This window comes from Echinops telfairi, unplaced genomic scaffold (genome assembly GCF_000313985.2).
Source record: "Echinops telfairi isolate 266 unplaced genomic scaffold, ASM31398v2 ScPeMD7_25;HRSCAF=90, whole genome shotgun sequence".
Taxonomy (NCBI): Eukaryota; Metazoa; Chordata; class Mammalia; order Afrosoricida; family Tenrecidae; genus Echinops; species Echinops telfairi.
In genome coordinates this window covers 14,883,951-14,899,515 of record NW_022103922.1, presented here as the reverse complement: position 1 = coordinate 14,899,515, position 15,565 = coordinate 14,883,951, and the positions used below count along the sequence as shown (strand labels likewise).

At 41.4% G+C, this 15,565-nt stretch overlaps 1 protein-coding gene across 6 annotated transcripts in view; it reads left to right on the top strand.

Moving 5' to 3' along the window:
• Positions 1 to 10,361, top strand: part of NFIB (nuclear factor I B) — a 241,925-nt gene extending 231,564 nt beyond the window's left edge. For 3 of the 6 annotated variants that reach the window (XM_004706535.3, XM_004706533.3, XM_004706532.3), the window contains one exon: positions 10,134 to 10,361. In XM_004706535.3, the coding sequence (XP_004706592.3) occupies positions 10,134 to 10,263 (130 nt within the window). In that variant the 3' untranslated portion in view covers positions 10,264 to 10,361. The remainder of the gene's footprint in view (positions 1 to 10,133) is intronic. The other 3 variants (XM_045289304.1, XM_045289301.1, XM_045289302.1) reach the window with 2 other exon arrangements.
• Positions 10,362 to 15,565: the final 5,204 nt, after the last annotated feature.

Genomic DNA, 15,565 nt, shown 5'->3' with positions numbered 1-15,565 from the left:
GAGAGCCTAGAACAAGGATGGAAATCAGGATTGGAAATCAGCACGTGAGCTTCACGCCAAGGCAGCCGGGCTGGGGATAAAATAACTCCTGGGAGGTTGACGATTCTGTATTTTAATTGGTTTACAAGCCTACTGAGTGACAGGAGCCCTTAGCTACATGAGCTGTTACGTAGGTACGTAAGTGTGTGCTGGAACGAATCTGCAATGACTTAATTGCATGGTCGCCCTCCATCTCCCTTTTTCAGCTTCGAAACCAAAAAAGTTTGAATCTGTGTTTTGGAATCTCGTTTATTTAGGGGACAGGCATGTGTCTCACATTTAAGATAAAAATGCCTGGGGGAGTGTGGGGGGCGGGGAGTAACTTTTAAGTAGTTAACCAACCTCGGTGATTGGGTTTCTTGGATTTGGAGAGAGATTTTTTTACCAGACAAGGTCATTGTAAGAAGTGCATTCAGGATTTCATCATGTACGTTCCATAAGGACTTTTCTTGGCCCGTGTTCATTATGAGATAGAAGGTGCTCATTGGTCTCCGCCATTCTTTCACTAAGAAAATCTGAGCCCTCTCGCACAGTCAGGTTAACAATCAATTCAGCATGTCCCAATAACAAAAGCACATCTGAAACAATTGCCTATAAATTAATAAGGTTTGAAGACCTACTGTTATAGTATACTATTTTCAAAACCATTGGTCCCCAAGGAGTAGCAGTAAAGAAGGCAATTTACCTACTTAGTTAAGAAACAAATACTTCCCCCTTTCATTCCTATGAAGTGCTTGCAGTTAGAATAATTCCAGGAGCCACCTGCAGTTTATGATATTTGGTCCTTCCCAGAGAGCCCACCAGAGTACTTTGCAGTGCAGGTAAAAGCTGGCCAGGGAGCTTTCTGATACAGATGATTACAAATAGTAATAATCACTAGAAATCATCTCTCATGCAAATAGGATTGTTCAGATGGCGGTTGCAATCCTTCAAAAAATGGGGAAAATAAATTGGCAGAACCCAAGACCTGTGGAAAGTGCATCGTATATTTCACTTCCAAGTCTAGCCATCTCCGAAGCAGAATGCAACTAGCGAGTTACCAACCTGCCGCTACACGTGTCTCTACGTGACGTAAAGGCAAGGCTTCCGTGTCAAAAAGCATCTATCACTGGAGAAGTAAGATACAGTGATTTGCACCGATATTTGAAATCGAGAGTGACACTGAGGGGTTTCCTGGAGAAATCCAGTGTGTCTGAATGATACGGGCCTTCATTCATAGGAATGCCATCCTTCAGGGACAATAGGAATTCTAATCCAGTTACAGAGCAATGTGTGTTTTGACGTCAGGAGGCAATGTCATGGCTAAGAACGGACATCCGAGAAGCACACACCCCCCTGAAGTTTAAATCCAGCCTTCTACAATTTTTGATGTGGGCAAGCAACTTCCCTCCCTGACATCAGTGTCCTCGTCTCCATAATTAGGCTTATAATGATGCGTTGAGGCAAAGTGTATAGAACAATGCCTGACGGGTCCGATCAGTGATGGTGAGGAGGCTTGTTGAATAGCGGGTTATACATTGGGCTCTGACAGCAAGGCCAGCAGTTTGAATCCACCAGGCTGCTCTGAGGAAAAAGATGGGGCTCTTGCTCCCGTAGAGATTCGCAGTCTCAGCAGCCCAACCGGGGCAGTTGAGTTCTGTGCTAGATGGCTACTATGAGTTGGAATTGACAAGAGAATAGAGCTTGATTTGTAGAGTTTTAATGCCAGCAATTACTATATTTATTAAGTACTTTTGTTGATGTTCTTGATGTTCTAGAACTTATTTACTTCCTTACTTCAGTAAGTCCCACCCATACATATCTTCCACTGGCCAAAGCCATTGCTTTTTCACATATTTTAATTCTAAAATCGGAACTCTTTGTATAAAATGGAAGTGAACAACCGGTCCAAAGGCACCCTTCTACAATACACCCTAGCACAGGTTCTAACAATGCTGGCCTCGTCCTTGCCTAGATTGCCACACAAGGTTTTTGCCTTATTTTGCTCTTAATAGAGGCAAAGTATTATTCTGTGATTTGGAGGAGATAATAATACCTGTGTGTTAATGTTGTGCTAATAAAATCAGTAGTTTGTAGCCAAGGAGGTGAAAGTAAAAAGAAAACCAAACAATCCCACACAACTTCCCTCTATGGGACAATTTTAAACGGGAGCAAAGGAATTAAGTGCAAATTCTTTTCAATTAAAATACCTATTTTATTTATTCTCTAAGCTTTGGGGGCCATTAGACATTTTTCTGACTATCTGTGAACTAATATGGCCCCTGTAACAGTTGATATACATGCCCCAATGCAAGCATTTTATTCCTGTATTATTTTTATAAGCTCTTGAAAAGAGTACTTACTATCTTTGAAGTAAATACAGTGATTTCATGATTAAATCAGTGTGTAACAATCGGAGTGAGAGCTACTATTATTCTCTTTGAACGTGTTAGTATACTGGATACTTTGACACACTATAAAACACTTACCCAATGCTCAGCCCATTAGCTGATCAACTGCAGGAGAGTAATAAATGAAATTTGCCATACTTGAAATAGCTCTTATGGTTTTAAAACCTCACCTAAGACTAATGTTAGAAATGAAGTTTGGGCCTTCTCGTTTTGGTCCTCACCCAACGTATGACTTTATTTACGTTTGTTTGGTCCCAAGGAATTCTTAGAGGAGGAGCCCTGATAGGGCAGTAGTAGAGATCTGGGCTGGAAGGCCAGCAGTTCAAACCGACCAGTCTCTCCATGGGAGGAAGATGCGACAGTCAGGTGACAGCTGTGGAAGCCCCGGGGGGAGTTTGACCCTATCCTATAGAGTCGCTGTGAGTGGGAATTGACTCACGAGCATCAGGTTGGTTTGGTGTTTCCTTTAAAATTCTTAGGTTGTTACTAATTGAAAAGTTAAGGGCCAGATCCTTTTGGGCCTAGCAGACATGGACATTGAACGCCTAAATTTTTATAAGCGCAACTATCAAATGCTGACTTGACTGCCCAGAGTAATTTTCTCTTTTTTTTTCATGGAAAGACGTGGGGTCTATGTTTAGACCTTGTAGCTGCAAAGACTGACTATAGTATCCCATTCATTCCGGATTGGAAATGTAGACTGTATTGTTTTCCAAAGGAGTAAATGTGTCTTCCTTCCCCTTAATCCTCACCCCGGTATCACCCCAGTAGACCATCAGGACATTTGTCTCCAGAGGCGGTCGCTCGTGTTATTGCTAGTTGGCACTGGGTTGGTTCTGATTCGTTCGGGAGCGGTGTGCAACAGGACTAAGCACAGCCCACACTGCACAGGCTCACAATTAGCGCTACTTTTGAAGTCATTGTTATAGCCTCTGTGCCAATCCATCCGAGAGAGGATCTCCCTTTGTTTGGCTCACCCTCTGCTAAGCAAGATCTCTTTCTCAACGGTCTGGCCCCTCCTGATAACAAGTCCAGAGTGTCCAAGATGAATGCAGCCTTGTCATTTTTGCTTCCAGGAAGCATTCTGACTGCACTTTTTCCAAACCAAGGGTGTTCGTTCCAACACTTGGTGGTGTATTGCATGGTCTCACCAACACTGGAATTCAAAGGCATGAATCCTTCATTGGTCTTCCTTATTTCTGATCTAATTTTGCCACGCATATGGGGTAATTGAAAAATCATGGCTTAGGTCAACCACACTCTAGTCCTCCAAGTGACAACTTTGCTTTTGAACTTTAAAGATGTTTTTGTTTGCTTGTTTTTGCAGATTTTCTAAGGCATTAGTTGATTTCTTGACTGCTGTTTCCATGGACCTTGGCCATGAATCAGAAAAGAAAAGAAAAAGATACCCTTGACAATTTTAATATCATGATGTTGCTTAGAGTTTTTGTTTTTTTGTGCTAAGGCAGGCATCCTCAAACTATGGCCTGTGGGCCACATGCAGTCCGCCAAGGACATTTATCCAGCCCGCTGGGTGTTTTTGCCCTGTTTAATTTTTTTACTTCAGAATAAGATATGTGCAATGTGCAAAGGAATTTGTTCATAGTTTTTTTTAAACTATAGTCCGGCCCTCCAACAGGTCTGAGGACAGTGAACTGCTCCCCTGTTTTAAAAGTTTGAGGACCCCTGTGCTAAGGCAGAGCCCCAATAAATTGATTTTTTAAAAAATGTTACAAGCTAAAAAAAAAAAATAATAAATAACTGCTATCATCTTTTATCTTCATCAGTAAGTACTTCAAATTGTTTTAGCTTTCAGCAAGCAAGATTGTGTGATCACAAATTGTTATTGAGCCTTCCTCTGATCCCGATGCTTCTTCTTCACATAGTCCAGTTTTTTGGAGTATTGGCTCAGCAAACAGATCAAATAAATATGCTGAATGGATATAATTTGATGTATGCCTTTTCTGATTTTAAACTATGGAGAATACTCACAGGATTCCCTTGTTTTGTTCATGCAGCTGCGTCTTGGTCTATGTATTTGGTCAGCATGAGCACAATTGCATGTTCTTGAATTCCCATTCCTTGCACACTTAGCTAAAATTTGACCTGACCCCCACAATCAAATGCCTTTGCATACTCAATGGAGCACAGCTAAGTAGCTTCCCGGTGTTCTCTGCTCTCAGCTTGCTTCCAGCTGATGTCCGCAACGAGAGCCCTCATTACATAGTTCTCTTCTGAATTCAGTTTGACTTTCTGGCAGATCCTTGTCCATGTACTGCTGCCGCCCTTTTTGAATTATCTTTAGTATTTTCTTTCATGTGATATTAATGATATTGTTCTATAATTTTCTTAATTTGATGGGTCACCTTTCTTTGAAATGGGCACAGATGAATGATCACTTCCAGTGTTGTATCCATTTGTGGAAACATCTCGATTGGTATTCTGTTCACTCCTAGATCCTTGGTTTTCACTGTCACTTTCAGTGTAACTTGATGGCTTCCTACAGTAAGTAGCACCAGTTCTTGTGTAGATGCTGCCACTTGACATAGCTGAATGTCAACCACCTCTTTCTGGTGCAGCGACTCTGCGTTCCTGTAACTTGAGACTTGGAATTGTTTCTCCTGTTTTATACTGGAGAAGCACAGAACGTGTTTTTTCAACTCCTGTGTTTAGGACATTTCATGACAGTACTTCACTTTGTCCTCTTGGGTCCCCCTTTGAAAGCTTCTGCACCTCGACTTCACCATTTCTTTCTTTCCCTTTCAGAGGGGATCAACACTCCATCTCAGGCTCCCTGCCATCACATCGACTCTGATTCATAGCAACCCTATGGGGAGACAACTACGTACAGTTTTAGGGTTGCTTGGATATCCATACCGAACAGTATTCTGTGCAGAAGTCTCATCTGTAACATCAGTGAGATGATGTTCTAGCTCGTTAGGAGCATGAGGAATTGGCTGTGTACTGAAGTCAATGCATTTTGGCTTCAAACATTCCTGTTAAAGCTTTTCTGTCTGATGCTTGGTCCAAATCGGACTTCTGCAGAAGGTTGTTGGGTGTAGTCACATGGCCAAGGGAATCAGACAGACCAAACGGTATCAAGGGTCTAAATGGGTGATATTGGGCAAGGGACTTAATCTCCTCTTCAAAAATAGATTTCCTCCCCTTTGGATAATGATGCCATCTCAAGAGGCCATGCAGAGAATGACATGGTACAGGTGTAAAACATTTAGGATGGCACCTCTTTCATAGCAGGCCCTCAGCGCTCTCTCTTTTGTGTTCATCTTGTTCCCTACAGCCGGTCAGAAGGCTGTCTTTCCCCCCAACTCAGCTGTCATGTCCTCCTGTCTCCCTCTCACTGATCTTCAAATGGCATGATTGGGTGACTCTCTTCTGGACAGTATTGCCACAGACTTTGTTTCCCTTGAAGAGTCATGCCTAAATGAAATACACCCAGTACTTCAAAGGTGATCTTCCCAATGTCAAAGCAGGCAGGACTCTTGCTTACCGTTCATGCTGCTCAAGGACAAACTCATTGCTGACTCCATTTTTCTTCCTTTTTGGGGGGTGGGTAGGTAGGAGCAGAAAGAGCTACATGAATGCATCTGGTCATAAAATTGTGAAAGTGTAATGATGTCAGATATTTTATTTTGCAGAAATCTGACTAACTTCTTGTGGGTTGTTTTTATAGTTGAATATCTCATGGTGTACATAGAATGGAAGACAGTAGCTGTGCTTTGTGTTAAATTACTATCACAATCTTATTTATTTTTTCTGAAACTACTGACATTCTTTTTTGGTCAGTGGCTAGTGTACATTTTGTAAAGATGTATTTTCAACTTTGGGATATTCTTACCTTCTCTTTGTCCAGGAAAGATGATTTATCAATGGAAAATTTAATGGGGGATGGGGCAAGTGGAGAGGGAGAGGGGGGGCCACAGTAAATCTATGACGGGAGATGCTTTGCTCACGTAGCTTACTTTAACCTTGAACATTTTTCATTTGTTTCAAATCCAAAATCACATCTATTAATAGACTGTGACTCAGATTCCTGGATTGGACATTAGAGCCACTTTGGAATTCCAATTTCTTTGCAAATTAAAACTATAAGTATTTTTTATAGAACTAATTTGGATATGTAGATAAATATGAATATGTGTGTTTATTTTATCCATACATCTGATCATTGGCATTAAGAGGGAAAGAGAGAGAAAAAGAGCTAGATACATGAAAGCGCACTGTTAGCAATCATCCGCAATGTGTCTGAATTTAAATGACCTAGATTATTTTGCTTGAGAAAAAGCTTTGCTTTGCATTGGTATCAATGGCATTTGAATCTGTTTCACCAGCGTTTTTTGGTTTTTTTTAAGGGACCAATGATCTCTAAGAAAAGCCTGTGCTTCGCGTTCTGAACTTAACCTACAAATTGGCACTGAGAGACTTGTAAAACTCATATATGGGGTCTGCATAGTGTTAATGTTTGAGATTCATCTCCCCCCAAAGGTTCATAAACCGTATTGACAAATATATTGCACACTGTAATTATTACCTGGTCTAATGTACGACGGGAGCTGTGAAAGGTATAAATACGCATCTCCGTTGAATCGGTTGGGCTACTGCTGCAGGTGGTCCTGCTCAGCGCCGGCATCAGTTTAGTACGAATTTTCCCAAGAAGAGTATGTGTTTCTCTTAAAGAACTAAAACCCCTCCCCCAAACAACCTGAGTTTTACTGTCAATAGCGAGTAGATTTTACTTAAAGAGGCATGCCTATCTTTAATCGTTAGATAGGGTTTATTTTCCTAAAGTTTACAATCTGCAAATGACCATTGAGAGCCCATTTAATGTGGGACTCTTATGACTTTTACAAAACCATTTACTTGGCACTAACCTGGTCTTGACAAGGATTGTTGGTTTGAATGAGTCTTTTTTTTTTTTTTTGTATGTTTGTCTATTTTTGACATTTTCTTCCTATTGCAGATCTTTTTAAAAATTCTGCTTTGTCATTTTGTTTGTTAAAGAAATCATTACTTAGTATTGACTATGGCCAAACCTTCTAAAAACTGATAAGACAAGGCTATTTTCTTTATGAAGTGTGTTTTTCAGTCATTAAGATAATCATAGGTACAGATAATTATGATATGAACTAAAAAATGATGTACTGAGATTATGTACAAAGTGTAATGGAAACACATTTGAAGGGAAAATAAATGATTTTAATGCATTATGTAACATTGTTCCCAATGAAACCATGCAAGGCACAGAAATAATTGTTGAAGATGTGTGTGGGAAGAGAAAAGTATGTGAAGATAATTAAGTCCCTTAGAAAACTGTCCAATAGCAGATACTCTTTTAGAGATATGCTTTTCCAGCAAGTAATAAGGAGAGATCTTTTTGACTTGAGTATGATTATTCCTGCATATGCATTTATATTTTTTGCTAGGGCTAAGCAGCTCTAGTTTTAAGTCAGTTAGGTCTATTTTATTTTTATAGGTAACCCAGTCAAAATCTCTTTGAGAAGTTATGTGATTAGGAACAACACTTTTTAAAAATTGGGTCCAATTTTGGGGAAAATGATTTATTTGACTATCAAAAAAATTACTGAACATCAACAGAATGGTAGATGCTAGGTGTAATGGTGCTACATATATTAGCAGGTGAGCCAAAAGGAGATGGATTTTGCTACACTGGAGCTCATGTTTTCATCAAATTCAGTTTTCATTAAATCCACATCAGATGTGGTTATGAAGTTTTTATATGTCACACAGAACTATATTACCTAGGCATATCGCAAGACAGTATATATTGTATGGAGCTATCATCGGAGTGAAAAAAATATAGTATGCATCAATCTTTTTTTTTTTTTAACCCCAAAGTCTCCCTCAGGTGTATAAGTTCTCTGCATCTTTGGAATTCAATTATGAATCACGGAAGGTGTGTAAATTGGTAACTATAGTCATCTAGCCCATCTGACCTCATGATTCCAAATTGAAGGGAAAGGCTACCAAACTAAATTGTAAACACCGTGATTGCGTCTCTAAGTTATGGTTCAACTGGGCAGAGCATCACCAATCTGACGTTGTCTGGGTTCATGGTTATTTATGTAGCTGGTACATAGCTAAAACTCATTCCTCTTTGATTGTATGGAACATCGGACTAGGTATTCCCCCAAGTGCAGCGTGCCATTTTCCACTGCAGAGACCCTGTGTTGCTTTCCTTTCTGCAGACGTGTGTTCACTGGGAGATTGGGCCAGTATCTCTGAGCCCCTGTGTGGTGCAAATGGTTGTGTGTGCTCAGCTGCTAACCAATAGGGTGGAGACTGGCTCGACCAAGAGCATCCTCCAAACAAACACATTCCTGTAGATCGACTTCTGAACAATTGGCCACTGAACAATCCTAAGGAGCACAGTTCTAATCTGCCACTCACTGGGCGACCAAGGCCAGCACGGACTGAACTGAAACCGGTTTATGCCAGTAGTAATTCAAGAACTATTTCCGACACATTTCTGAGCAGCCCCAGTCCAGTGTATCATGGAGCAGAAAATAGAGTTGTCTGGGTTGGAACGAGCAAGAATAGCACCTGCTTACTCCCTCCAAGCCTCTCCCATCCATCCACTCCATCCAGTCCATCACCGCACCCAGAGCAGTACAGAGGCAGCATCCTCCCCTGCTGGTTGTCATGCCAGTGGCCCAGACTTCAGGAGTCAGTCAGCTAATGGAAGGAAACATGACGTAGCAGGAAAAATGGATTCAGTCAGTCGTGGAGGAGGTTAAGAAACCCCTGGGGAGCTGTGGACCTCATAACCATGAACCTTTGGAGCCGCCTCGAATGGCTTTCTCCCCCCACAGGTCTTTTCTGTAGGGAATGATAACAACAAAGTGGTATGATTTTTTATTAGCCAACTTTTTACTAAGAAAACACAGGTCTGATTAAGTTAAAATCAACCAAATCCTCTACCATCCAGTTGATTCGGATACGTGTTTATTTTATCTATTTGCTAGAGAAATCTTTCTGTAAAATTTATTATTATTATTAAAGCCTATCCAAAAAGAAAATCCCTCTGCTATGGAGTCAGTTCTGACTCTAGTGACACTATGTGACATTTCCAAGACAGCAAGTGTTTCCTGGAGCTCACTGCCTCCTTGTTCGCCTTGGGAATCACTGGTGGATTGGACCCACCAACCTTGCAGTTAGCAGTCCAGCACCTAGCCCACAGTGCTACCCGGGCCCAATTGACAGCTCACACATTGAGACCCCTTTTACCAATGACTAACTTGGGAATTAATGGCTATAAAAACAAACAAACACCCAAATCAGAAATAACTAGCAAGTTGTTATTCTATAAGAGGCACCCTCATGGATTTGGTGCTTTAAACCAAAAAGACAAAATCACGATGTTGCTTATGTACTGAGGCGGATCAACTATTGTTGGGAGAATGTCTTCAACGGATCAGAGTTTCACCATTGTCTGCGTGCCCTCCTCTGTTTTTTTTTCTGTCTCATATTTAATTTTAGTGCTCATGAGAGAAATAGACATTAAGTATGATATTTATAATGAAGCACATTTCATCTCATGCTAAACTGAGAGCTGTAACAGTAATGTAGATGCATATGGAATTGGTACGTTTAATATTGTTGTAGATTTTAACCTTGTATTTCTTCTTTTCTCTCTCTCTCCCCTCCCCTCTTTCCTCTTTTCAATAGTCCTGGTACCTGGGCTAGCTTGGTTCCATTCCAGGTAGCAAATAGGACACCCATCCTCCCGACCAATGTCCAAAATTACGGTTTGAACATAATTGGAGAACCTTTCCTTCAAGCAGAAACAAGCAACTGAGGGGAAACAGACCCAACAACAGCTGAAGACACTAAGAGCAAAACGAAAGGAACGAGGAAGAGTGGGCGAGACACACCAGAACGACAACAAGGGGTGGGGGGAGGGACAACACGGAGACAGAAGCTAGCAGACCAGCAGTTGCAGCACTTACAATCACGGATTCCCTTAAGGTTGAAACGTACGGACACAAAAAGGGTCGATGGTATTTCACTGATGTCGTAGCCTTGTTCCATGACGCCCGCTGGGAAATAGAGGTTCTGTCTCTATGACGATATATCTTAACTGATTTTCTAGATGCCTTAATATTTGCATGATAAGCTAGTTTTATTGGTTTAGTATTCTTGTTGTTTACGCATGGAATCACTGTTCCTGGTCATTTCACCGAGAAAGCTTCCGAGGCGGCGTCGGAGGGGCTGGATGACAAGGGCCTCGAGCCAGCCATTTTATAAGCACTCTGATTTCTAAAAGTCAAAAAATATATATAAATATATATATGAGAGCTCTGTAGCCTTTAGTTATCAGTACAGATTTATTAAATTTGGCCCGTAACCCAGCCTTTTCCAGTGTGTAACCCAGTTTGAAATCTTTAAAAAGGAAAAAAATAGGGAAAAAAACACCAGTTGGAACACAAAGGCTCTATGGAAGAAATGCCTCTATATAGGTAAAGTGTTAACTCTGCATGCAACAGTAAAAATGAAAATGAAAAGTAATATAATATTTTCCCCACAAATGAAAACACTTAACAGAGGCAAGTGCAATTTAAAAACTTATATCTAAAGGGGAATCATGATAAGTCCTGCAGCCCTTGGACTCTAAATTGAGGGGATTAAAAAAGAAGAACGTGAAAGAATTTTGAATGAATTTATGTTCCCCTCAGTTTTTGAGGGCATTTAAAAAAGGCATTCAATCAAGACAAATCATGTGCTTGAGAAGAACAAAAAGAAATTAATGAAAACACAGCACTTATGTTGGTTTAGCTGCAGCCTCCTCGGAGGTAGAATTTATTTATTTAAAATTACTGGTTGCATCAAGAACCCATAGGGTGTACAAAAGGTCCTGTGAAATCTGCATTCTAGAGACAAAGAGGCAGGCAAATCCATGTCACGAGGGCAAAACTGACAGTTTACAAACTGGGAACGCCAGGGTGTAGGTTCTAGAAACGCACTCTGGAGAAAACGTGTGTGATCAGGGTGCTGCAAACTTGCATGGTGCTTGCACACATTAGCCGTGTTCACCGATTACTTGTATTGACAGATCCGTAGTGTGCATGGGCAGACACATTTTGCCTCTATGTCTCTGAAAATTTTAATTGAAAAAAAAACTCTTTCCAGTAATCCTGATTTGCACGAAGATATAATGTCCACATTACGTGCCTTGCCTTGAAATCTAAAAACAAAAAATAAAAAAAACAAAAAAAACCACACACAAAAAAATCCACAAAAAACAAAAACAAAAAAGTGACATCACTACACTTGTTTTGCTGCATTTATTATCATTTTAAATCTTTACCATTTTTATGACAAAATATTTTGTACTCCAGACGAAGAAAAATGTGTGACATCATGGATTTTTTAGACAGTTATGCCTTTATCTCACATTTATAAAGCATATCATGGCTGTGTATAGTTGCCGCTTAAAAAAATTGTAATCGACCAGCAATATTTTCAGTATTTTGGTGTTTTTTCTATTAACCTTTCATGTTTTTCATCTTCCAATTAATATTTGGGGGGGGAGGGGTTTCAAATTTATACGAATTATGCAATACCAAGTTTTGCCTATGTAGGTAGTGCTTTTAGCTGTATTGGTTATTATAGGTAAGTACACAGATTTAAAAACAATGTATGCTTTTTTGTTTGTTGTTTGTTTGTTTTAATTGACCAAAGTGGGTACTGCTATTTTTGCAGTGTGATGAGGTCCTTTTGTGTACTGAGAAATGGACAGGGGATTTTTAAAAAATATATACATATATATATATATTCCGGGGTGGGTGGGAGGATTTTTAACACTTTACAGTGTAGCTGTGAAGCAGTGCCCCCTGAGATGGGCCTGGCTGCAAAGCAACTCTCCTGCGTACTGTGACAACCCTCACCAGACACAGGCCCCCCTCAAGGTCCCACCTGGGGTGCAAGCTGGACCCGCTCCTGGCTTCCGTAAGGACAGACAGACAGACAGATGCTCTCCGAGGCAGACTTGGCTTCAGAAAATTGTCTGGTCTTTCCTTGGTGGTGGTGGCGGCGGTGGTTGGTCTTTCTTGAACGGTCCAGACCCACGGTTGAGAGTGAGCCTGTCTCATTGAACAAAAGTATTTGGTCACCTGTCCACTTAGCGAGGACACCTTCGTGGTTCGAGCGCTAGCCTAAAAGGTTAATGGTTCGGAACGCCGCCCCCCCACCTCACCCCCACCCAACGAAGCAGTTCTACTCTGCACACTGGGTCCCCCCCAAGTTGGAATCGACCCGATGGCTTTCTCGTATACAATATGTCATCCAGCTAGAGGGAGTGCTTCCAGACTGTTTGTCGCCACTTGCCTTCCCTCGGTCTGTATTTCCTTCTTCATGTCTGGTCTAGCACTTACCTGTGGCGTCCTCTTCCACAAGGACAGCAGTGTACGTAGGGTGCTGGTGGTGGTGGTTTGTATCCAGAAGATAGAACCAAGCGTTGCTGTTATTGAATGTATTTGGACTTATGATTAAAATCAAAGTTCATTTTTTAAGAAGGAATAATAATAATTAAAAAAAGACCTGTGATAAGTTTTCATTTCACTTGCCCCTTTTAAACTGAGGACCGGAGCAGAAAGGGAAGATAGAATTTTAAGAAACCAAGTTTCTCATGATTGCGCGTGATCCTTTAGATGCCTTTTGAAGGGATGGTACCCAAAGTATCGATGAGATGTCCCTGGAAGGGTAGAAGGGGAAGGGAAGATGGATTCATTTCAGCACCCCCTGCCCTGCCCCCCCCCATCCACTTGGATGAATTTAGCACTAAAAAGAAAAACGTCCAAACGACTGACAAGGTAGGCTGTCTTTAGGAGCCCCTTCCCCTAGGCCAATGGCCTAGTAAAATAAACTTTCATTTCTTCTCATGGTGTATCATTTAATAATGAATACTTTAGAATGAGGCCTATGGGCCAGAGAATGAGATTTGATTTCCCTGAGTATTGAATGGCACAGCAAGATCCCAACAGTGCAAGTTCAAAAGTAAGTCCGGTCCTTTCTGTGCTGCCTGCCCTGGGAGAAGACAGATCATCTCAGCCAAGTTCTTCATCTATCTCTCACCGAGTCCCCCTCCGTGGGACTCACAGTATTTTTTTAAGAGCAGACTCACTGCCCACACTCGCCACCCCCCCTTCTTTTTTTTTCTTTGCCAGTGAATGAGAGGTTCTAGCTAATAAATTACACACTGTGGGTTTTCCTGCCTGCCTCTTGAATACAGTCTCAGTCCAACTGGGGTTTGGTTTTGTTGTTTGTTTTTATTTGCTTGGTTTGTTTCTGGAGTCAGTTTTTCTCTTTTCCTTTGGAGATAAAGTGACTAAACATTTAAAACACATTTAAGATAGCTCTGTGATCTCAAACGCAAGTTTCAGCTTCCTCCATCTATCAGGAAGTATCTTCGGACTGGGCACCCCCATGCTTCCCCTCTCCCGTCTCCCAGCCCTGCCTTTGCAGGTCTTGCAGGCCCGCCCTCACCCAGAACGGCAGCGCTTCAGGATGGTGGTCACCGAAAGGTATCCCCCTGGGCTGGTGGCTGAGCCACCAGGTTCCAGGGCACCCACCGTTCACTCTCTTTTGTGTTGCCTTGTGACCCACCATCTAGCACTGGGGGTGGGGGGGTTGGGGGACTTCCTGCCTGGAGCCCCCTGAGCACTTGAGGCTGTGTGAGGAAACCGAAAAGGCGGAGAAGGAGAGTGTACAGAAAGACATGGCAAAAATCTGAACGATAGCAATAGTGTATGGGGTGATGTTCGGGTGGGCAGCTCCATTAAAAATATATATATATATATATATATATATGTGAATGATTCTGAAGCTGCAAGTAGCAAGAAGAACGAAGGTCTTCTTCATGAACCGCCTACCTTAGAGACAGTAATTTTACACTGTATAGTTTTGTTAAGACTTTCTTTCTTTCTTTCTTTTTTTTAAATTAAAAGTTCCCATGTTTGTAAAGCTAACTTTTTAACAAGTAAAATGGAACGGTATGTTGTGTCCATTTTTTAAAGTAAACAAGAATATTCCTTGTTTAGAGGCTGGACTTGAGTTAAAACTCTCCAAGTCTCTTAAGTTATGTATTAAGAAAAAAAAAAAAAGGAAAAAAAATAAGACCTGTCCATGTTAGGAGTTATTTCACAAATTCCTGTGCTTGAAAAGCGTAGGACACTAATCCTTTAAAAAGAAAACATGTAAATGGAGAAAAGTTATATTTTATGAAGGTTATTTTGTTGTATTTAGTACTGGAGAAGTTGGTTTCAGAGCATTTCAGAATGTCGGCAGCACCACTGTCTTTTTGTATTAGTGTAGACGGCCTTTCTCGGGAGGAAATTGTGTGTGTGTGTGATTTGTTACGTGATGGTATTTCAGGGGAAGCTTCACAGCGCAGTCAGGCTAGGCAGAAAGCGAGAACAGTGCCATGTCTCACCTGACGTGTCCTCAGGGAGCAGAAGCTTGGACTGGTGACTCGTAGCTTCAGAAGGAGGCATCGACAGAGCCTGCACGCGGCCGTCTTCAGCGGGCCATTCCAGGACGGGCCCTTTACTGAGATGCAGCACTTCTGTGTACTGTGTGAACCGATGAAGGCTCCAGAGAGTTCTCCCAGAGTCAGTGTACAGTATTCATCTGTAAGGAGACAACCCTACAATATTGCTGGCAGATAGGCCCCAAGCATGACATTCAATAGCGTTTACATGTTCCTGCCAAGGTCTTTTGTTAACATGAACCAGCTGCATGCTTCCTGGACTTAAAAAAAACAACATTGGGGTTTCTATAGAAAGCTTTTTTCTTTCTTCTTTTTTTAATGTGCAGGCCATTCAAGTTCAGTAGGAAAAGCTCAAAAGCGAATGTTCTGCTCCATGCTGAAGGAGCTGAAAGCTGCCTTCATGTTTTGCACTTTCTGATAGTTCCTCTGTTCCATTTTTTCCCCCTTCTAATTCCTTAAAATTGTGTGGGTGGGGTGGAGCACTGCAGTTGGGGGGATAACATGGACCACTGATTTTGCCCTTTGACCCTGCACAATGACCTTTGCATCAGCCAAACTCATTGCCATGACAACTCGTTGTACTGTGTCTGTGCCACAGATCTGTGGGTCGCAT